The sequence below is a fragment of the Chroicocephalus ridibundus genome, chromosome 10 (assembly GCF_963924245.1).
Source record: "Chroicocephalus ridibundus chromosome 10, bChrRid1.1, whole genome shotgun sequence".
Classification (NCBI taxonomy): domain Eukaryota; kingdom Metazoa; phylum Chordata; class Aves; order Charadriiformes; family Laridae; genus Chroicocephalus; species Chroicocephalus ridibundus.
The window spans coordinates 16251006-16274989 of NC_086293.1; the positions used below are offsets into that span (position 1 = coordinate 16251006).

General features: G+C 39.8%; 1 protein-coding gene across 21 annotated transcripts in view; it reads left to right on the forward strand.

Moving 5' to 3' along the window:
- The window catches only part of MAGI1 (membrane associated guanylate kinase, WW and PDZ domain containing 1), a 363811-nt gene that overhangs the window by 163465 nt on the left and 176362 nt on the right, over positions 1-23984 (forward strand). For all 21 annotated transcript variants that reach the window (XM_063348501.1, XM_063348503.1, XM_063348508.1 and 18 more), the window contains exon 2: positions 21853-21969. In XM_063348501.1, coding sequence (XP_063204571.1) covers positions 21853-21969 — 117 coding nt within the window. The remainder of the gene's footprint in view (positions 1-21852; positions 21970-23984) is intronic.

Below are 23984 nucleotides of genomic sequence, written 5' to 3' on the forward strand. Positions count from 1 at the left end.
GTTGAGGCATTTGAAAAATATCCAGTGTCTTTTAGACAAAAAAATGAAGAAAGGGGTGGGGTGGTAAAAAAAAGTGTTCTTTTCCATTTAAAGATTGTCTGTCCTCATCATCATGTACTTGTCTCTCTCTCACACCTTCTGTCATTTACTTCTCTGCTCACTGGGTACTTAAACAGCAAGAACTATTTTTTCTGAGTTGTGGACCATTTTATCATGCCTTAGCAAGAAGAACATAACATTTGAAGCATACCAGTAAAAGGAGACTTTGTGGTCCCAGAAAGGTCCATAAGAATAGCACTCACTCACTGTGTAGTCTGGAGCTTTCTAAAAAGCATCAGGCTAAAGAGCAAACTTGAACCACTGAAGGATCTAAAGTAGTTAAGGAGTTTATCCATTAGCATTTCTTGCCACTCTGCTCTGTCTAAACTGTAGATACTGAATAAAAAAACAACTCTTGTCTTCCTAAAACCCCATCCATTCAGTTTTCTATTTCAGAAATATTTTCTCAATGAAATTATGGAAGTGATGACAAGCCACGCTGTTTTCATCTTTTCTCTTTTCAATTCCCCACAACACTGTCACACATACCATATTTGAAGTACAACTGCAAAAATGTTTCCTGTGACATTTAATTGAGAATCCATTGTGAAATTAGGAATTTGCTTAATTTCAAGCCTGCTGCTTTCATTAGGTAAAGGACTTGGAAGAGGAAAGCATTAGGTACAATTTTTGTTTTCAGGGCACATAATACTCAGAATGGCATTTAATGGGAGCTGAAGGGATGGCGGGGAGTTCATTTGCACAGAACTATTTCAGTCATTTCTAATGATTTACCATGAAGGAAAAACCAAGGTGGAGTTGGCAAGCTTTATAGAATTTTAAGCTGTAAAACGCAAAAAAGGAGAAGATCCATTGTGAGGAATTACGAGGAAAAAAGTTGTAGAAGACACCATCCAGAGACGTATGATTTTCTTGTGCTGACAACCACAGCAGGCTGCTGTCTTTAATGCAGGCAGCTTACACTTCTGCTCTGAATCTCCTCTAGCTTATGCAGACATAACTCCTTTGACATTAATAAGTTCCTGGAATAGCTGATAGAAGAACTGAACTGAAACCTGCCAGGTATCTTTTTCTGGCTTCCCCTTGAACACCTGTAGTCCTCTCACCCATTTTATGTTCTTTAATGAGGGAACAAAACATGCTCCTCAGTAAATGAGTTAATAGTTCTGTGTATGTTTGCATGTGTGCATTTAGCAGTCCCAGGTTAGTTCTTTGTTATCGTCCAAGTCAAGTCAACCTTCTTCTGATATTAGCAGTTCTTTCCGTTGTATGAACTGTATTGCTTGCAGTATTGAACAGGTTTTTCTTGGGCAATCAGGCTGAAGTAAAATGTGAATTCTTATTGAAACACGTTGTTGAAGGGATGCAGAAGTGTTCAAAAGCTTCTATTGCATGTATGCTCTTGGGCACAGAGAGAATACCTAATCCAGTTGTCTTCTGCTCATAAGATGATCAAAACAATTTGTTGTGTTGCTTATGGAAACTGAAATGTTTCAGAAAAAAATTATGTGCGTGTATATACATATATAGCAAAAAAAAGCCAGTTAGGTGCATTGAGAAGTGTACAGTTTGTTTAGCTTGCATTAATTTGCACATGTAATTAAGCTAGTGAGAGTAATGGCCTGTGCTTTGCGGGTTGCAGTGGTGCTCTGCTTCATGTACTTCTATAAATTCAAGCATAGAATTGTTCATGGCTGCTGGACAGTAAAGCTGCTCAAATCCTTTCAAAATTAAACCTGGTTGTCGAAATACCACTGTCTTAACCAGATCAGTGACTTTCAAAAGGTAATACAAGTGCTTCCTTTTTCTTTGGCATGGATATATTTATGTTTAGTGTATCATAACTGTGGTAACTTAAAGTAACTGCTTTTTTATTGGGGAAGCAATATGACTTTCCTCAGAAACAGATTTAAACATGATATTTCCTAGATAAGCAATGACACTTGGCAACATTGTTTGATGTGCAATACTCATTTTTGTCCAGAGGACTTATTTTCTGCTCTGTATCTTCCACTGAGGTCTGCATATAAGCAGCCCTTTTGTGTGCCATATTTCTCAATTAAATTCTCCTGCAAAATTGCTTTGCTACTTTGCCTGGAAAGATAAAGGCATTCTCTAGCAGGAAATCTTAATTCACATTATAAGATGCATATTTCTTTCTTCCTTTTCAATAATGTCTGATTCGTTTTTCTTCGTGTTAATGAGTTCCTTAGATCTGCCTTTTGATGGAAAATCACAATGTAAAGAGAGAAATGTTCTTATAAGCACACTGCAGTAATTGTAGCCCTTGTGTCCTGAACTTGATTCTCCCCTTCACATTTTGACTGTGTGTCAATAGGTCACTGTTCTATTTGCATTTTGACAAATTTCTACTCTATTTTCACTTCGTGCAAATGAATTGTCATAGCCATGAATGCTTTGCATAAATATCTTATAATTTCATTAAACTCTGATTTATAGCTATCGTACTGGAGTGTTTGTGTTCTTCAGCCCTTCTGTTCAGTAGACAATAATCTGCTAGACGGTATGATTTGATCATTTATCAGATATGTTTTACTGTCTGTTTACCTCAGCTTAAATTGCATTCTCAATTGTATTTTTTTTGTTAATTCCATTATTTTCTTTTTTTTTTAATTTTAGATGGATGTTTTTGGGTGGCATTATTCTTTGATTATAGCAAGTGGCATTGCACGTACGCAGGTATTGATTGTTATTTGTAGGTGTTCAGGTATGAATGTCCTATATCATCCAATAAGCACCAGATATGCCATTGTGTGTTTAAACAACTTGGAAATATAGCAGGAGGACTTTTGTGTATGAGCTTTTGCGCAGGTGACAGTGACCTGGAGTTTTAAGCTTCTGTGAGATGGGCAGAAGGGCAGCGTAGAGTTTGCCAGAGGAGCTGTGGCCATGGAAGGAAAGGCTCCGGGCTCTGCTTCCCCCGAGTGGAGTGCTGGTGTCGTGGTAGGTGGCTGGTTCTGGGACAGACCGTTGCAAACCCTAAGCAACCTCCATCCCTTCACACCCAAAAATGGGAGCTCTGAGGAAACTCAGATCCCATCCACTTGCCTCCTGTTGAGTTTGAGTGAAATGGTGGTGATTATTAGCTCCTAATTCACACTCTTCTGCGGTTTATTGGGGTGGTTCCTCAAAATTTTAGTACCTCTAAAACCTCTAAATCTCTGCAATTCTGCATGGGGAACATGTTGGAGAGTAGTCAATCGGTCAGATGAGGTTGTGGCGCCTTGGCTTTAGGGGATGTGCTATCTTTCAGACAGTGAGTGTTCCTGCCCCAGGTGGATTATCCTAATGGTGACACAATGCCTGTGCAGTTCTGTCTTCATTTTATCTTGTCCTTCAGCAAATCTAGGCTTGCAGCAGAAACGCCTTGATGATGAATGTTTTCATATTCTGAGCACTGCTTAGGTGGGCATAAAGTTAATCCACTTGATCGAATTTGGAGCTGCTAAAGCAGAATTATGCATTTTGGGGATTTTGCAGAGTAGTAAAAACAAACAAGGAAAAAGAACCCCAAAGAGAAAAATGTATGATGCAGTTGTTTTTTAGATGCACAAATGCTTGGCCTTAAAATAGTCACGGCCTGGAACAGCATAAGAGGAAAAGGATCTTTTATATATTGTCATTGCTGTGTTTGTACTTACCCCTGGAGTCCACGAGAGCCAAGTCAAACCTGAGACTTTTGCTTCACTTTCTTAATGGGTGCAGGATGCCATAGAGACACAGGGGCCTTAATGCAGCTATTTTTCCTTTTACTTTAAAACTAAATGAAAAAGGAATTATCTTGATAAGTCATGCAAACTCTTTGTCTCTATGTTTTCAGGCAACTTAAATTTCTCTCCCTGAAATACAGATTATTTTGTGTGTGTGTGTCAGTATAGCTTGGCTGTTATATCAGTTCAAAATTAAAAATTGGCCTTCTGCTAGCTGATATTTCTCTCTTGACTTTTGTTAATTATTTTAAATTTCTAACACTGTATATAGAGCTGAAAAAGCCCCTGAAACAAAACCCAACCCAGTTTCTCTTCTTCACAAAAAGGGAGAATAAAGCTTTCAGTTCTTCCTTTTTTCGGACCCAGAAAGGTCAGCATTGATAGAACAGGATGAAACTGCAAAAGAATTAAACCGTGGAGCATTACACAGAAGCACTGTCTTGTTCAATCCCTATTGATACTTTCAAAATCACTCTGAACTGGTCAGACCATGCATTATGTTTGTTTTAATTAAAAATCGGCACACTAAGCTCCCTTTGATTTTTCCCTAGGAAGGTGGAAAACCCCCTAATGTCACTGTGCACTATTCACCATCTGAGGCTTTCTTTTTCCCCACCTCCTCTCAGGATACATGCACCTTTTTTCCTCGGGGGACTGAATTAGCTAACTATTAGGATGCAGAGAAGTTAAATGAGAGAAAAGGCAGAGAGAAAAGGCAGGCTCCCACTGCCTGCGCCTTCACACTGGCATGAGAACATGCTACAGGTGATAAAGGCGTCTTAGAAAGAGCTTTAAAAACAGTGGTGTAGCCTTGTGCACCATTCTAACCAGAAGATGTTTTAAAACTTTTTACCAAATGACGTAAGAGGAAATTAGAGAAAAAGGTTGCATATTTGAACCCTAGAAATGCAGGGAGTCTGCAAAAGGTTGATGTCTGTTGTCTTCACGCTACTTGGAGAAACAATAACAGCTAAATGGGATATAATTCACTAGTCTGATGCGGCATGTTAAGCACATGAGCAAAAGAAAGCTCCAAGCCCTTTCTCTTTAAATTGCAGATAGAACACATTAATATTCATTTCGTTCTGTGCCATCGTCTCATGTTTCAACCCTCCAGATGATAATTAAGACAATAGAAGATAAAATTTTGTACTGTATAAAATTGCATTCAAGCCTTAACAAATAAGAGATTATTCTGTCCAGTAAACAAAACGCAATCATCCTGGCACCATTACGAAGGAGAGCCTAAAATAGAAATTCTACTCTTTATAGGTCATGTAAAATGTCATCTTCTCTTTCATTATCTGTACTGTTTGGATGAAAAAGAACTGATTAATTTAGAAGAACCTTGGCTTATTTGCTAACAAGGTTAGTTTCTCATTGATTGCTAGGAAGTCTAGTTCCTTTGGAAGGGGTTGCAAATTACGAGTAAATCAATTGTCAGCCTGTGTAGACGCATCTGCCATTTGTGTGCTGGCAGTGTAAGGCTTGTGCGTACATGCTGCTTATACGGCGACTTCGGATGTACCTTGTTTGAATGAAACTTCTGGGTCTGGGCAGAGGTGGAAAGGCAGCAACAGGGGAATATCGAATCATAAAAGGGCCAGTCTCCTGAGCTTCTTTTAAGAGCTTAACAGGCTGTGTCTTAAAGGAAAGACCAAAACCAAAGAAATGTAAAATTAGACCGATGAATTTATATTTAGGCACATAATTTTAAAACTCTCAGGATAGAAGTGTGCAAAAACACAACATGTCAAGGACGGTAGGTTTACCTGGCCAGCCTGGCTGGACTTGCTCAGAAACAGCAGCAGAGTTTTTATTTCTAGGAAACTGAGGACCTCACCATGGGGCCTGTTGGCAGGCGAGTGTGACTGGCACAAAGCTGTGGGCAGAAGTGCAGCTCTTGTCTGGAGGAGACTGGGGATTCTGGGTTCCCTGTGTGAACTGTTCATCTGTGGTTCCTGGATGCCTCTTCTGCATTATACTTAAAATTGATTTTATTCCAAAAAAACCCTGTCTTCCGAAGTTCCTCCTTTGTTCATCTACCCTGATTCAGACTCTAAAAGTGGGACTGTGTTCAAGTAAGAACAGTGCATTATTCTGGATTGCTCCTTTGATAAATAGCTATTCCTTTTGCATGCTATTTGTCTGACACCTTTTCTTGCCAAGCTGGGAGGTCCTGACCCAAAGTCCTTTTAAGTCAGCAGAAAAATTCTCAATGACTTAATGAGTGGAGGTAGGGCTTTCCAAAGTCCCAAAGTAACATAAGAGCAGAAACCCCAGTGACATTCACTCAGCAGAAATTCAAGGCCAGTACTGTGCTTCCTTGCATCTCTTCCTAGATCATTTTAGATCTCTCCAAAATATTGTCCCCTCTAGTTAGTAGATGGAGTACAAGGTGCTCCACTGTACCGGTGTTGCTTAAAAAGTCTTTCAGCTTTGGAGGACTTCTAGAGCTTTGACTGTGCGCTCCCAAAAGTGAGAGAAGCGTAAAATGAATTTGAGGCTAAGCTGATTAGAGCTTTCCATTTCGGAATCAGTGTGAGAGACCTCCATCCAAATGCATTTGATTAAGTGGGGCTGAAAAAGGTTTCATAGCAAACCAACTGAGAAAGTACAAGGAGAGCTCTCCAAGATAATAAGAATGGTAAGAATAAAAAGTTAAGGAGGAAGAATTAATGTTTAGACACTTAATGCTGATTTTTATTGCTTTCCATTACATCTCTTGTTGTCTGCAGCTGGGTCATCAGAACGCTTATCAAAATAATTTAAAAAATAAAGTAGCTAGTGGTTTTAATGGCAATTATAGTAAAGCTAATGCTTGACCATGCAGATTTCCTTTCCTGGCAGAATTGCAAATTGGTTAGAACCATGTAAGTCTGGAGAGCCGACACCAGGGAAAAATGGGAATAAACCATGGTCAGGTCCTTGTATCCTGCAAAACGGGAAGAAGCCCCTGAAGCCAAAGCCAGCAGCAAAGCCTGATTAAACATTTCATCTCTGCTTCTCCTGTTAATCTTTCAAAAAAGCCATTCATTGCGGACATACAAGAAAGGTACCAAGACTGCTGCTGGAAGCAGTAATGTAAAGGGAATGAAACGAGTGTTTCTTTCCATTTTGAATTCTGGGAAACTGTTATTTTGACCACTTCTGGTCTTGTATTTTCCAGTTAATTGTTTTTAGTGTGAGATGCCTGCAGCTAAATAGATGTGCTCACACCAGGGAGGCCTCGCTTCCCAAAAAAGCCTATATTTCCTTCCCTACCAAACCAGAATCTCTGAAACTTTATTCTGGAGGTGCCAATTTTTGGTGTTTTCAGAACTGAACTGGTGCTTTGGCTCCCTTTTTGTTTGCAGATGTGAAGATCTAACCTGGGTATCGGTTGGCTTTTCATAAGCCACTGCTTTCAGATCAGTGTGCTAATTCTTATTCCGGCAGCATGAATTTTCTAAGGATTATAAGAGGGGAGAGATATGCGGCATGTGGGCAGAAGGGCTTAACTGGACTGAGCTTGGAAACTTGGGAACCTGTGGCCAGGGTGTGGGTAGCCTGGCAAGCTGCGGCGTGATCTGAAAAGGCCCCATCAGAGCTATGTCTGATTTCTGCAGAAATGTCACGTTCCTGCAGAATGTCTTCATTTTGACAAATGCCATTTTGTGATCAAAAGCATTCCATGGAAAATGTCTAACCCACCGTATCCTCGAGTCGAGCTTTTCTCTCTTTATTCCAATATTCAATTTTTCACCAAAAGAGACCATGTCCTTTTGATTTTGTTGCAGAACTGCTCTGCTTTAAATCTAAAGGAGCCATTTGTGTGCTGTTTCTTTGTAATTAAAATTCTTATCCCAAAAAATGTGTTTTCCATTAAAAATTCCTGCCCTGCACTAATAAATCTAACTCTTGCAGCTATTGTCTCTGGAAATATATATTTTGCTATATGCCACATATAAACATTTATTTCCTGTTTGAGAAAATGTGGGTTTTACCATCTGTAATATTCATATTTGTTTCTTAGGGGGGAAAAGTAAGGGTGACAGAAACATGATACAGGCGCTCCTAAACACATTAAGGAAACAAGACCTTGTGACCAAGGCAAAAAAGATGTTTGTTCCAGAGCCTAGTAAGCTTTTTCATGTACTTTTTTTTTTTTATTGCCAAACTTGCTTTATATGAGGTATTAGATTTATGTTAGAGACAAAAGCTATTCAAGGTCGTTTGGTTTTTGTTTTTGAATGTGAGTTTTTTGATATTTTATCTGCTGTCATTGACCAGCCTTTAACATGGCGGTTACAGAAGAGAAGGGTGCTCTACATGGAAGAGACCATCCTGAGAATCAAGGTCTTTTTTGTTTTGCATGACTGTGTGTGGAATCGCAAACAGCAACATTGCCCTTGTTCACTTTAGCTGACAATTTGAGTTTTGCCAATAAGATATGGTAGTACTTTATTAAAACTCATAACAAACTGGCCTGCTATACCTTTTGCTTGCTCCAGCCAACTCACTTATTCTGTCAATGCTTTAAAATCTTATTTTAGAATTTCATTTCCATTTCCTGCACAAAAGGAAGGCCCATAATGCTGCGTATTGAATTGCTTTTACTACAGAATTGGCACGTTAATGCCTTCCTTTTACCACTGGGATTTTTGAACTTGCGTAGATTCTTGGTCAACTGAGCAATTGAAAAGATTTAGCTTATTGCATCATTTTACCCTGAACTCTTTCTAAATTGCTGTTGGATCTCCCATTCTTCCACATCCTTTACCTACCCGTTCAGCACTGTCTTTCTAAATTAGATTTCCAAGTAATAGCTCAGGACATTATAAGGACTAGTTTGAATCAATTCCACTTTAAACTTGAACATATTTTTTCGAGAAAAACATTCAGTCTTGGTGTAACATTTTCCAGGGATGAAGGATATCCTCCAACAATCAGAAAACTCTTCCAATTGTAGACTAAAAATAAAACAAAAAAATATTTGTCAGAATAATTAACCAGAGCTAGTCCAGTTTCTTAGATCTTGTTTTTCTATTGTCTACAATACGAAGTTAAAAAAAGCTGCAGTCACTTTCCTTATAAGCCAGGTTGGTTTTTTAACCAGTGTGACCTTCTTACTCGATTTTTGTGGCTTCTTGTGCCTCTTGTAAAGTGTGCTTCAACAGCTCCCAACTGTTATACACGTTTTTCTGTTTGAATGTTTTTTTCCCCAACAGATTTAGCTCATAATTATTTTCAGCTTTGACGGCCTGACTTTCTAAATCACAAAGTGTTGTTGCCTGTGTGCTTCCTTTATGTACTGTAGGTTAGTGGTTTGGTGTCTCTTCTATATATCCACAAATGTGTAATTATATACTTAAAAAACCCAAACAAACAAAAACTAACAAAAAAAAAGCAGGTCTATCACACGGTAAGCTTAGTTGTACTCTTCTTGAAAATAACGTTGTAACAACAGGACCTTTACTTCCTACTGCGAGACCACAGTAATTCTTTTTTCTGGATTTGTTTCTCGGCAGATCTTGTTTCTGTGTAAATGAATATATTTGGAGAGAGAAAAAAATATTTATTTTTCTTTGGTGAAACACCTAGTGCACCTGAGTGTCTATCATCCAGCCATGCCGGAGAATGGGTTGTTGGTCAGCACGTGCTTTGAACAGAGCTTCAAACAGACACATTATGATTTGTAGCTGGTTTCTTCCAAAAAGGCCACCATTTTCTGTCTGATAGAGATACTTGTGAGGAAAAAAATAATAAAAAAAGCAGCATCAAAATTCTAGTGTTGTGGTAATGTCTGCATTTGGTGTGCATTTATGGCCTGACCATCACAGGTTCTCAGCATTAGATTTTATGCATTCGGGACCTCTGGAAATCAGGCCGTTAATATTGACATATGCCCGGGAGCCAGTGAGGGCTGAGTGAAAACTATAAAGCTGTGATTAGTATTCAGAGGTGACCTGGCTGGGCAACGGGAGTTTGTCCCTCTAGCAATCAAGGAAGAACAAGGATGAAAAGGGACTTAGCTTGACTGATGAAGGAGTCTGAGGTCACGTTTAAAAAAAATAAGCACCAAAACCTACTACCTATGCTTAAATTAGAGAAGAGCAAGGAAAAAAGCCCCAAAGAATATGAGTAGCTACTCAAAATTACCGAATACAGGCATATATGTCATTTTTTCCCATTTTTCTGGAAGAATCAAATGCTGTATTTAGGGAATGGGTTTCAGATTTTGCAAATATTTTGCTAGTGCCATTCTAGAAAATGAGTTTGTTGGCATATTGTTATGTGGGGCTTGTTCTGCTAAAGCATTGTAATGCCGTCTGTTTCTCAAGCTGATTTGGCTTTTACAGCTCAAATATTATATCCTACTTTTAGAACATATGGTAACTCCTTTCAGGAGACACAGAGAGATATGCATGTAATTTCCAGAAACGGGTCGTTGCCTTTGAGTGAAAAACTGCAAGTGCTTTTCATCTTGATTTTCCTGTTCTTACTAATCTATCTGCACTTCCTTCTTCACCCCCTACTCTGCTTCTGCTGCCTCCTGTAAGCCCTCCCTGCATCCCAGAAAAATACTCACTGGCAGCTTTGAGTCTGAGCAAAGGAAAAGAAACAACGCTCCCTTATCCAGGTTGCTTCATGCTACACAGTTATACAGAGTATGTGTCAGTGACAAATGCTGTTACGTGGCTCCCATGCAGGCTGTACTTTCCTGATGAAGTATTACCGGAAGATTGCAGTGATCACGTAGCCCAGTCTGTGTTCATTGATGGAAAGGCTTAGTGGCGACAGGGCACGAGCCACTCAGGCTGAATCTTTCAGAGCTGCTCATGGAAAGAGGCTGCATCCCATGCCACTCTCTTACAATGATTTCATTCTGCATTCACTTCGGATGTGTAGGAGGTTTTTTCTTTTCTTCCTTACTTTCTTTTTTTTTTTTAAAAAGCCTACGTGGCAACATCAACGATTCTTGCCACTGATGACCGCTTCGTACTCCTCATAGCTTTTCCTTGCTGGAACACACAGTGCAAAAAGCCCTAATACAGCAGTATCTTTGTGTGCAAGACAAAATGCCTTCCTTGGAGGAATGTCTCTGCTTCCCTAAGTTCACCTCTGGGTCTGGCTTTCTGTAAAGTTTTGCAGAGCTGAGGCTTTGCTCTGGGCGCTTGGTTTAAGGTCACCACCAAGAGGAAGCATTTATGGACATGACTTTAATGTCACAGCTTGATTGTCAGCCAGTTAACTTAAGCCTCTAGTTCAACACTGATCTGGCCACAGAACTGTCTGAAGTATTTAGTGTGATGCTTATCCAGATTTTACTGAAAACAAGTCTAGAGGATGTTGTATTACTTTTGTTCTTTGCACACCTACTTCCCCAAGCTTTCCTGTGAAAACCTTATAGCGTGTGTGGCTGTTAGTTAGTATTATGGTTTATCTTGGAGATTTTTTTATTTTAGTAGGAAAATATTCTGCATCTCTGATCCCAGCAGGTCCCTTCTCTCACCTTGCTCTCTGCTGTCATTCCCAGGGACCATCTGAGAGTCTGCGCTTGTCTTGTGTTTGTGGATTCTTCAAAGTGAAAAAGGAAAACAAAAAGCTAAGACAAAAGCTTGCAGCATTTCTTGAAAATAGTTTGAGGAAAGAAAAGAAGACTCATAGAATCCATAGAATACCAGGTTGGAAGGGACCTCTAGGATCATCTGGTCCAATTTTTCTTGGCAAAAGCATAGTCTAGACAAGATGGCCCAGCACCCTGTCCAGCCGAATATTATAAGTATCCAACACTGGGGAATCCAACACTTCCTGAGGCAGATTATTCCAATATACTTTTCTGTATAGTGGGGACCAAAACTGAACACAGTATTCTAGGTGTGGCCTGACAAGTGCGGAGTAGAGTGGGATAATGACATCTCTATCTCTTCTGGTGATGCACTTGTTGATGCAACCCAGCATCCTCTTAGCTTTCTTTGTCTCAGCAGCATACTGTTCACTCATAATGAGCATGTTGTCCACCAGATCCCTTTCCACAGAGCTGCTCCCTAGCCAGGTAGATCCCAGTCTCTGCTGCACTCCTGGGTTATGTTTTCTCAGGCGCAGGACCTTACACTTGTCCTTGTTGAACTTCATAAGGTTCTTGTTAGCCCACTCTTCCAGCCTATCCAGGTCTTCCTGCAGGGTAGCTCTTCTTTCCAAAATGTCCACTTCCCCACTCAGTTCGGTGTCATCAGCAAACTTCATCAGGGGACACTTGACCCCATCATCCAGATCACTTATAAAGATACTAAACAGTGTTGGGCCCAAGATCAATCCCTGTGGGATCCTACTTGTGACAGGTTGCCAGTTTGAAAAAGAGCTATTTATCTCCACCCTCTGTGTGTGGCCTGTCAGCCAGTTCGCCACCCACCACACAGACCAGTTGCCTAGACCGTAACGCATCAGTTTCTCTAGGAGGAGGCTGTGGGGATCCGTGTCAAAATTCTGGGAGCCATCCAGGTAGACAATGTCCACCGCTCGCCCCATGTCAACTGAGCAGGTTGTTTTGTTGTAGAAGATGATCAGGTTTGTCAAGCACAATTTGCCCTTGGTGAATCCTATGAGTCAACAGCACAGTAGTAGTGGTTAATCTCCAGCTTTTAGTTAGTTGGGTTCATGATTAACTATGCTGCAGGCAAGAAGCACCCTGGCTGGCTCTACATCTGCCAGCATCATATGGATGTAGTAAAGCCACGTGTCTGAAGCTCTGTGCCTGACCAGTTCAAATACGTTTAGCGGTATGCCTGGCCAACAGTCATTAATACTGCTGAACTTTCTTTCCCCTCTTCTATTTATCATACGTTCTTGTTGCTTGAGCTCCATGCTTTGTTACACATATTTTTGCCTAATGTGTATTAGATTTTCCCTCCTTCTGGGCTTTCCTGGGGCAGGTACAGTTGCCACTTTCTCTGGAGAAATGTCATCTTTTACTCAGTGTCATGGTGCTATAGGCTCCCTATGGACACAAAAGATAACAAAAGCTTTAAGAAGAGAGGAGCAGAAAATATCCTCATATTCTTCCTCATGCCTTTACTTTAAGGTAGGACCCCTCTGCATAGAAATCTGCTGCAGCCTGCAGCAAAGCTGTGACAAAGATCAACAGAATCAGGTTTTTCCATCATGTGGATGCAGCTTTAGCAACCCTCAGCAGTTTGTGTCACCCACCAACACTGTGGGCAACTTGACCTGCTCAGACACAGAAGGGATCCAGGACTGTAGATGTAGTTAAACAACACTCTTAAAAAAATAATAAAATAGTTTCTTCTTGAGGTAGAAAGATTGGATTTCTACCATAGTTCATGCAGTATCTCTCGGATGACTGAGCTATGCCTGTCCAGGCTCTCCTTTGAATTCTCACAAAAAAAGAACTTGAATTGGCAAGTGTTCTAATATTGTAGTGGCTTAAAGCTTCAGGATGTATTTGCCTGCAGTGATGCTGTGAGACTCATACTTTATCCATTTTTTTCTTGTTCTTTGAGAGCATTGTCAATGTTATCCAGAGCTGTAGAACATCCTGCTGTCGAACATGTTAGTAATCAATAGCTTTCCTGCAGGCACCATCCATTACAAACCACGCTTCCCTTCCTGGAGCCACAGTTGTGGCTGTGTGGCCTCCCTCTCTCCCAGGTCAGGGTTGTCCTGGGCTGCAAGGATGTCAGAGGGTGAAGGAAGGTTTCTTCTCCAGGAACTTCAAGAAATTCAAGGTTGAAACCTGAGGGCACCAGGAGCTTGAAAAGGCTAAAGGGGGAAAAAGGCTGGTCATTCTGCTGCATTTGCTGGCGTTGCTGATCTGAATTCAGCTAAGAGCAATGGAAGTGTATTTGTCACAAGTGTTCAAAATTTTCAGGCCTGGTGTATGAATGATAATGTTTTTGCTTCTCAACCTGCAAGCTTGAGCTCTATGGGTTTTTTTGGCACTTCTCAGCTGAAAGACTATTTGTTTAAATTTATACTAGAAATATGAATCACTATTAATGCACAGAAAATAAGGTGGAGCACCCTACGAATACAGTAGATTAGGTTAGGTGCTCGCAGAATAGTTTCACCGTGGATTTATGATCTGTTAAGTGCATTACTGTAGCAGCAAATGCTGAATTACCACCTCAGTGCTGGTTCATTCACCCATGCAGATTGAGAGCGATACCAAAAGGTACTGTGCCAAGAAAGCTCTTGCCTGCTCCTGATTCTGAACACGACCTGAAAGTTTTGAGTGAATACATCTCCTTCAGATTCACAGCTTACACCTAAAATAATATTTTAAGAAGTTCTGTTAGTAATAAAGTAACAAGTGTTATTCATTCTCCAGACAGGAATTACTAGCTGCACTGAAGTGCTTTCTGCTGATTCAGCAGCAAGGCTGCTGCAGAAGTCTTAACCATGCTCCATCAAAGTTGAGTTTTATTGCCGTGTAGGTAGTTCATCCTGTAACTTTGTGCAATTCTTTACAGCACAACCCTCCAGCTTATCATAATTTCCTTCCACTGGAAGAATTTTGCAGTGGATGTGGCTTTGTTGTTCTGAGAGGGTTTTAAAGCATAAAAATTGGAAAGTGTTTTATGTTTTACTTCAGGAAGGTAGGTAAAGGATGGGCAGTCATTTTGCTTTGGTGGTGGTATGGATCTGTTAGAATAACAGAAATGTCTAGGCTCGTACCTGAGCAGTTCATCTATCTGGAGTCTGGCTGTAGCAGGCTGATATGAATTCAAGTAATATACTGATTGGGACTGGATGTAGCATTTCCAACAAAGATGCAGTTTCTACCCTCAGACCAGTAGTTTTTGTCAATAGAGACTCTCATAATTGGTATGAAAGCAATCGTTGACAATGATAGACGAGGCTATTGAAGCTTTTATGTGGACATCCAAACATCTGGACTTTATGGGACTGGTTTGTACTCATCAATAAAAGTTCATTGGAGGATTTTGTTTGTTTGTTTTTAATACAGGAAAAAAGAGAAGAAAATAGAGCTGGAATCAAATCAGGTGTCTGCTGAGCCATGTTAATTGTTAAGCTGAACTCCCATGGCAATGTTTAAATATCTTTTTAGCACACTGAGCCATAAAGGGTTTTTAAGTTTACTTGTGTTAGGAAAATGTAGTAGCAATTAATTTACCGACATGTTGTGGGTTTACAAGGTGCCTTCATTTCATGGGTGACTGGAAGATAGAACATGCTTAGATTATATTGAATTTAAGAAGCCGCATGAATACTTAAGGCTTTTAAACTGTATGTCTTTGCTTTGTGATCTTATTTGAACTCTGGCCAACCATGATGAGTGCTTTGTGTCATACTCTCTATCCTTGTGTCTTTGACCTCGCAGGAGACGTGAAATAACAAGCGTAGGTACTGGACTTTATTTACTTATTTATTTTAGTAGTTAAAACAAGAAAGCAAACAAAACCATGACGTATTTCATCTCTTCTCCCCAGCACCCCCTTGACAAATGGCTGTTCGAACAGTGTTAAACTGTGACCTTAAAGCCACAGGCGTAATGAAACTGTGATTTGGCAGATGTAACAGACTCATCTTACATAAATCACTCTCTTTTGTCACTGCTGGCATATGGCCAATGAATCTTCTAATTATTGAATGGCTTTTATAGCCCCATTATTTATAATCACTTTTGGACAGCAGCTGGAAGACAAGGATGGGACAGAATGAAATGATATAGCACAAACTATTGTCATTTGTGTAACAACTGCTGGGATTAGGAATATTTGATGATGATGTGGTTACCATTGTGGTCTTGCTAAATGATAAAAATCCACTCAGCCTTCATTTTGTCTTTGAAGATGGGCTGCTGCCTACTGGACTTTGCCATGAATATTATTATATTAATTGATCCAGAAATAGAATATGAGTCTCTCCAGAGATTAATAAAATATATATGTGAGTATCAAGGCCACCTTTATGTGAGGACTTGAGGAAGATCCATTGTGAGCGTTAGTAAGACACAGTGGCAATGCCTTGGCACTACTGGTGTGCCAAGTGCTGTACAGAAAAGTGTCAAGAAGTGGCTTCTGCTTCCCAGGAGCCCTGTCTACACCCTTCTTTTTAGTAAGAATTCAACAACAGACGTAGAAGTTGTCTTTAGTTACTTTACTAATATTTTAACATTTCTCTAAAAAAACTATGTGATTTTGGTAAGGGAGATGATGGGTTTAAAATACTTTACCACTGAGGGCAGCTATTTTGCCTCTAATTATAGATGAGTTTGTGTTGAGTCCTGTCATCTGGGTAGAGCAGCAGCCTTGGAGAAAGGAGGACAACTGAAGTCACACAGCCTGTAAGGCCAGTCAACTGAGGTTGCAAGTCCTCTCACTGCTTTAGAAAATGTGAGCTGCAGGTTCTCTGCTCGTGCCTCTAAATGAGTGAGGGGTTTGGTTTTTGTTTTGTTTGTTTTGGATTTTTTTTCCACCCTTATCTGCAGTTCTGTGTCTTGTAGCACAGAAATAAAACCCTGCCAACCATGATAACTTATTAATGTTCGTTAAATACCTTCAGATAGAGATCTCCAGATGAAAGACAGTATGTTATAATCAGGGGTTTATATTGCAAATCCAACACGTGCAATCTTTGTGTCTTTAAAAAATTGAATCCTTCCCTCATGATGTAGACATCAGGGCAGCGAGAGAGAGTCTTAATCCAGATGACTCTATTGCACTTTTATCCCTTTAGCAAGGCCTTTAACCTCTCATTGCTTCATGGCCCTGTTGTTTTGAAATGGTCTTTGTCTGCCCACAGAGAATCCCTCTGCTAAAGACGCCTTTAAATGGAGATCCCGACAAGAGAAAGGGGATTCTGCTGCAATTCAAGGATAGAAAATGGATTTTTCCAGTTCAGATGCTATCAGTGACTGTGAATGCAGCAATTGGTAGTCTTCCCAAAGAAGAGTAAAGGAAAAATATATACTCGTTTAAACCTGCTTATAAAAGTGTAATATAGGTCAGAGACCACCGTGTCCTGGGTCTGACCCTGACCCATCTTTGCACAAGCATCTACAGGCTCTGTCAGAGTGTAGCTGTTTATCAGGATTATCTATGACCATCTCAAAATATAAATGGGATAAAACAGCTGCAGTAATTAATATAAACATAAACTATAAAATGATAGTTTCCAAATGCATAAAACATGAGTTCAAAATATATCTTCAGAATGTACATATTGCTCAGTTCTGGCATAGACTATCTGCCAGCTGGCAGGAAGGTGCTCTCAGCCAGCCCTGTGATGTTCATGCTTGGATTTTCTTGAAAAAAAATCAGTTTTTGCTTGGTCATTTATGCAGTCTGCTTTCCTTATTGGAAGCCTGTATGTCAATAAGGCAAGAGGCTTTCAGCCCCCCAGGTCTGCACTGCTGCTCGCTGGTGGTAGTGCGTTTTGAAGAGATGGATGTTCTTATGCAGCAACAACAGCGTTCCATGATCTGGTACACAGCTTTCTCCCCTGCAGAAACTGGAAATTGTAGCAATAACCATCAGAGCATAATGCAAAGCATAGTTTCTCTAGTGATTCTAATATTAGGTAACTGTTGGAGGAGAGATGTGTGACAGAGAACTGAGGGTTTGAAAGAAGTGTATTTAGAAACAGTCAATACTTTTCATTAATCACAAAACCATCAATGTTACATATTTATCTCCACAAAATTGACAAGCACAGTATATTTCTTCTCAGAAAACTGTACCTCAGTAATATTATTTTTTTTTTCTATGAGAGACGGTTTTATTTCCCCTTGGGGATTGTGCTTGCTATTAAGGTATTTTTATGATGTAATGGTTTGGGATGACGATTGACGTATTCTAAAATGCAGTATAATAATTAAGAATCATTGAGAAAACCAGCCATTCAGCGAGTTGCCCTTTGTTTTATTCAAAGGTAAAGAAGGATTCAGATAATAAGATGGAAACATCTCAGATTTGCAGTAGTACAATGGGGAGCAACGCAGTGGAAGGTTGGTTCTCTGCCTGTATCTTCACATAAAGACAGACGCTGGTTTCGTTCACCATGGGGGAACAAAGGAAGGAAACTGTTGCAACAACAAAAACCAATCTTTGAACATCTTTTACTTCTAAAGCTTAAAAATATGAATTTTGGTTAGTTTTGTAGGCAAGAATTTCTTTTTGCATTTTTTTATGTCTGATTTTCTAAAGCTAGCTGGATCAACCTAATTTTGATTACAGAAATAACAAGGTGAGTTTTCTGTGTGCAAATAAATGCATTTCCAACCTGTCCTGGCCAGCAGGAAGAGCTGACCGCTAACACGTAAGACTTGTATCCTCCTGCTTGGAAACCGATGTTTGTGGCTTGCATCTTTTGTTCCTCCCCCGTTATCACTGTAAGACCTCTTTCCATGCTTTTACCAGAGGAGAAAAGAAAGAATCACCAAAGAGTAAACATAAGATGCAATCTCCTTGAGAACATTTTGAAGGGCAATAGTATACTTCTGGTTAACACAGCTTATCACTAAGGAAACTGCAGCCAGGTATTTTCTTGAGCACAACTTATGCATGGAATTAGACTTTACAAAGGAAGGACTTTTGCATAAAAACAGGTGGTTTTCGGCACCGGCCCTTCAACCCAGCCTGGTGGTGGTTGGTGTATGGACAGAATACATCAGAGGGTGAGACTATTTTCAGAGGGACCGTGCACAAGCAAGGGCTGCCTCTGAGGATAAGGATGAATTTTACTGCTACAATTTGTACACATGAGGTTGCTGAAATGTCACTGGCATATCATTCAGATTCTCAAGAATTGTGGGTGCATAGAGTTCAGGCTCAAAAAGAATTTATCAGTGTTCGTAAACTTGTGTTTAGCACTAGAATATACTAAATAATGCCAGTATCAAGCATGTGCCCTCTCAAGTCTGAGGAGATTTTTGGAAAAGATAATCAGAGTGGATTGAAACATTTGAAATGGTAAAGAATCCAACGTGTTCCAGGGTGGATCCTTTTGGCAGCTTTCAACATGGTGTTAGTTCCTGTGTTAGCTCATTTTCTTCTTCCATGCTCTGAAGTGAGTTGCATGGGGTGAGCCTGCTTTTGTCCACAGCCGTGGTCTCAGCAGCTGCTGAGCTGAGATCATCAGGGCTGCATGAAGCCTTTATTTCCATCAAGAATTTTCTGGATTTTAGCAACAAAAATGTGGCTTAGCAATCATTTTGGGTTGTTTTTTTTTTTTTCTCTTTCTTTTCTTCTCCCCATTTAAAATACATGTAATAGAAATAAGCATCACTGTGAGCTCCCTGAGGGGACAATCATGTGAGTGTAAGCATTGCTATAGCCCCTATTTTTGCAACTGCCATCTTGGCTAGTGCATCAGTGACTCAGCTGGGAAATCCCAGCTACTGCATAAACCAAATAACCAAACTTTCCAGCGGGGGCCGTAATAGACTGAGATGCTAGATGGAATGGGCACAGAGGGAAGCTAAAAGCAGATATCATCAGTAAATTGCATATTTTCTGTGGTTAAACAACCCCTAGCTCAGCAGAGCTTTTTCACCTCTAGACATTATTGTGACATTAATCATTGAATCATGAATCACACAGTATTTCAGGAGAAAGCCTACGTTATATGATGCATGCAGTTCAGTGCATTAATTTCTTCACTGGAACAAGCCCTTGCATTATGTCCAAACTGTTTGTCATATTTGTTCCTTTTGCTATGAGAAACCACCTTGTCTTACTGCCTCGTGCAAAGAAAAATACTGACTGTTTAGTTAAAAATATAAAGAAATGCTTTACTATTTCAGCAGATGCTCTTTCTGTGCCCCGTCTCCCTCTGGAGTAAAACATTGTGGTATGAAATAAAACATCTGGAGTTTGGGAGGTCAGCTCTGATATTGGAAAACTGTAGCCCACGGATCTACCAAGCCCTCCAAGTGCCTCCTACGTGGGAAACCATTTTTATAGTGCAATAACTGGAGACCGTTTGTTAGAAAATGGGTTGATAATCTACTCTTGGTGTGAGGGGTGTCACTGCGGTAACTCAGGAAAGTCTGATGAGCCAGTTTTATCTGCCTTAATTTCAGTTTTGTTGTTTGAGCTGTTCTGTAATGAGCATCTTGGTCTTCAAAATTTTTTCCTTCTTTCAATAGCTGAGTCTGCTGCCTTAAGCCTTCCTTTCTTCAATACGATATTTAATCTGTAAAAAAAAAAACAAAAAAAAAACAAAACAAAACAAAACAAAAAAAAACCTGCCTGGAGAACCTGAATAGAAAACACCTGTTTATTTTTAAGAATTTGACTTAGTATTTCAGACTACGGTCTTTTGTGTTTAGTTTTGTTTTTAAACTAACATTTATGTTAAAATGTTGCAGGACTGTGTTAAGCAGACAGGCTGTTCCTGCCCATGGTTATTTAATAGTCCACACTTTTTCTCATTTGTCTGGTACCGCTGCTGCCTCCCAGACTCACCGTCCAACTGCACTCCGCTGCAGTATTATTATTCTTGATTTGTTCTGCAGGGATTCCGAAAGGCTCCAGCCAGGAATCTGCAACTGTGATGCTACGTTCAGTATTAACAAGTATTGAGATGACCTCTGCATTACATATTCACAATCGAAAAAAATCATAATGCAAATTATGAAAGACTGTAGAAACATCTGCAGTGGTTCAGCCCAAGGTCCATGTAGCCCAGCATTCTGGCTCCAGCTGTGGCCATAAACAAGATGCCTAGCAAAAAAAAGGAAAAGAGCAAGATATTAATATACCCTCACTTCTGTTCCCAGATCTACCAGCCACTAGCAATTCATTTTCAGCTCAAGGGATTTCCTGTACCCTCTTTTGCAACCCCCAATAGGTCCATCTTCAAGTGCTTTTCCAGTCTCCTCTCGAAGCTCCTCAAGAAGCTTCTTGTGCTCTCCAGCAAGGAGGTCTGCTGCAGCCCGTGTGAACTACTGCCACTCTTGTGTGGTTTTGAACCAAGCTCCCGTTAGCTTTGGTTGTTGTCTCCTAGTCCGTGTGTTGGGAGAGACAGGGAGCAGCCAGTCCCCACCCGCCCTCTGGGCATGTTGGAGACCGATGTCCACAACAGGCTGCACCATCCCAGCCTACTTTCTTGGTCCTTGTATGGCAGCTGCTCCAGATTTTGATCATCCTTGTTGTGTTTCTCTGAAGCTTCTCCAGTGTTTTGTTTTGGTTTGTTTGTTTTTTCTTTTTCTTTTTTTTTTAGAACAGAAGAGTTTCTATCCCTGTTCTCTCTATGTTCTCTTGGGGTTGTTTTTGCTCTTTAGTCAAATTAATGTCAATGTTATTCCAAACTTGGAAACTTTTAATTTCTCAGAAAAGACTTCATTAAGTTGCTCCAGTTCATATGTTCTGCTACAAGAAAGTCTTTGGTGTTCAGCAACTAGCAATGTTCATTAACAACTATGTTTCTTTTTCTTTGTTTTTGTGGTGGTTTTTTTTTTTACTTTGTTTTGTTTTAAACTAATTTATCTTTGTTCTCGCACGCTTCTGAAGGTGTTCAAAACTGAATGGGGAAATAAATAGATTTAAGTGAAAAGCGTCGGATATTATTGTGTTGTTTTTAAGGACTTTGGATGCTCTTAATTCCTTCAATCAATTCTTTTCTAACTCCTGCTGTGTGCTAGGGTAGATACCAGTGCAAAGTATAGCACTTGTTTGATTTTGTGCCATGTTCAGCTATATTAGTACCTCTAATGGGAGCAGCCTTTGCCTTCTGTCTGTCTGCCCAGCTCACCCTCCAGTGAGTTGCAAAAGCAATACTCTACCTTTATTATTTTTCTTCTTTTTCACATCATCTGTCTTTCTCCATTTGCTCTGACAAATAAGTGATAAAAGGGAATGATGATCTGTTTAACACCACAGGAAGAAAGATGCATTATGAGACAAGAGAGACCTCTTGTTTACAGCGAGTTATTTTTGGTAATTAGCCATTTGTAGAGGAAGATGAGCCTCCGCTCGTAAAGTCAGCATGCCATAATTTAGGGGACTCTGAATGGAAGTCTAACATTTGCCTGAATTGGAAATGTTAATTGTGTGCGTTTAGAAATAAATAAATGGCTGTTTTTTCTTTGCAGGAAGCAGACTGAACAAAGACTTGAGACATTATCTCAACCAGAGGTTTCAGAAAGGATCACCGGATCACGATCTGCAGCAGACTATTAGAGATAACCTTTATCGCCATGCTGTGCCTTGTAAGTAACAAAACATTGACCTGGTGGATTACATGTAGTAGAATTTCTTTTTTTTTTTTTTTTCTTTTTTTTTTTCTTTCTTATTGGAGAGAGCCTTCATATGGTGGTGTGCACGGCTCCAGGGGAGACTCAGTTTTCAGCTTGGGCAGACTTCCATGTGTGACAGTAGATAGGGTTCAGGTAGGGTTCAAAAGGAAACCAGTTCATCCTTGAACTCAGCTTTTTGGAACATTTGATGGTTTGATGCAGGCCTGTGATGCTTACTGTGAAGAAAAAAAACAAACTAAAAAGCAGCCATTAAATGAGTATTTGCCTTAGAAATAATCTTCATTAGTGTCATTATGGTGAACATTCCTTTATTGGTTTGAAACCTATGAATAAAAAAACTGCTTTTACTTTTATTTCCTTAGCAGAGCTTTATGTCTGATGCTTATTTAACTTGTGAAATTGAACAGCATTTTATGGCTGGGTGCCGTTGTAGCAGGCAACTGCCACTTTTGGAAGGTCATCCTCGATTCAAGTAGGAGATAAGCAGCGAGAGGTAGTTAAGCTGAGAAAGAAATGCTCTTTTTCAATCAGAAAACAACCAGGAGAAAAAAACCTGAGAATTTTAGAGTGTAATCTTTAGAAGTTCAGAATCTTTACTCAAAATCAGACTGTCCGTGGCATTTTGGGAAGATGTACAGAGTGGAGAATGATCCAGTTTCATTGCTCTGTTTGGCATTCTCCAGTTGCCAGGAGAGGCTATTATAAAGCAAAGGTTTTTCTGCTTGAACTCGGGCTGTGGGGATAGTGGTATGCCTTTCAGATCAGGCTGGGATAAGAGCTAGTAAACATGTTAGATACAGCACACTGAGATGAGCAGCAAAATATTGTGAAGTTTTCCACCTCAACATGAATCAGAGGATCTTTATCCTGGTAGACTTATATAAATAATGAATAATGATGTTGCCACTCAAGATCGGTATTTGCCCAAAATATCACATAATGGTATGTAGAGTAATAGTCATTTTCAATCTAAGTGTTGGATGCAGGAGGACTGTGTAGGACCACAGTTAAAATTGTGTGGTAACACTGACAAATGTTGATTCTTCAAATGGCAGATGCTGTATATCACCATTGAGTTTATTCTCATTTTATCAGTGGACAGCATGGACCAAACTACGTTTAAAGTGCTGTGCATGGACATAAAGAATAAATATGGATTATTATTTTCTGTCGAACACTTCCATTTTCCATTTTGTCAACATGAAATATGATTAGTTTTCAATCATCGAACTTGCCAGGCTGCAGGTTTTTAAAGCATACTGCGGAAAGTGCCTTCTAGGAGAGCACATGCAATGTTAGGCTCGGGAGATGCAATGTTGTGATGCTAATGTCCCTTCTGCCTGTGTGTTATATTCCAATTTCTAAAGCGGCAAATAAAGCAAATGGGTGTAATTTCTGTGGAAGTATTTTGCGCGTTACCAAGGTTACATTTTGAAACGCTTTCCATTGATTCTTTTCTCTGATTTATTGAACTTGATGGTGAGCTAAACTGCTTGGACTCGCTAAAGACTTTTGATTTAAAATTAAGAGCAGTGAAAGTGATTCCTGCCTTTTAGAAATAGCTGGGGGAGATATGGATTGTTGGTATATTAATAAGAACATCAGTTCTTATGTTCCATTTATGAAACAAATGGAAAATCTGAGAAGTGGAGTTAGTTATTGTGTGTCTCCATACTTCTGAGTTGTAAAGCAGGTAGCATTTAATTTTTTCTTCGTGTACTGTGGGGCTGGTATTAGCGGTAGCTTTTAAGAATGATGCTAATATTCATCTGTGAATTTGAATGAGACTGCTGCGTACACGGTGAGTTGGGATGCTTTACAGGTCTGGAGATTAATCCAGCTGTATACTCATATTTTTATTCCTTGGTACACGTGACCAGTAAATCCAGAGCCCTGGACCAATCTCTAGTGCTAATGGATTATGAAGTCTTGTATTTTGAAAATGGAATTCCCTGCTGATTATGTGG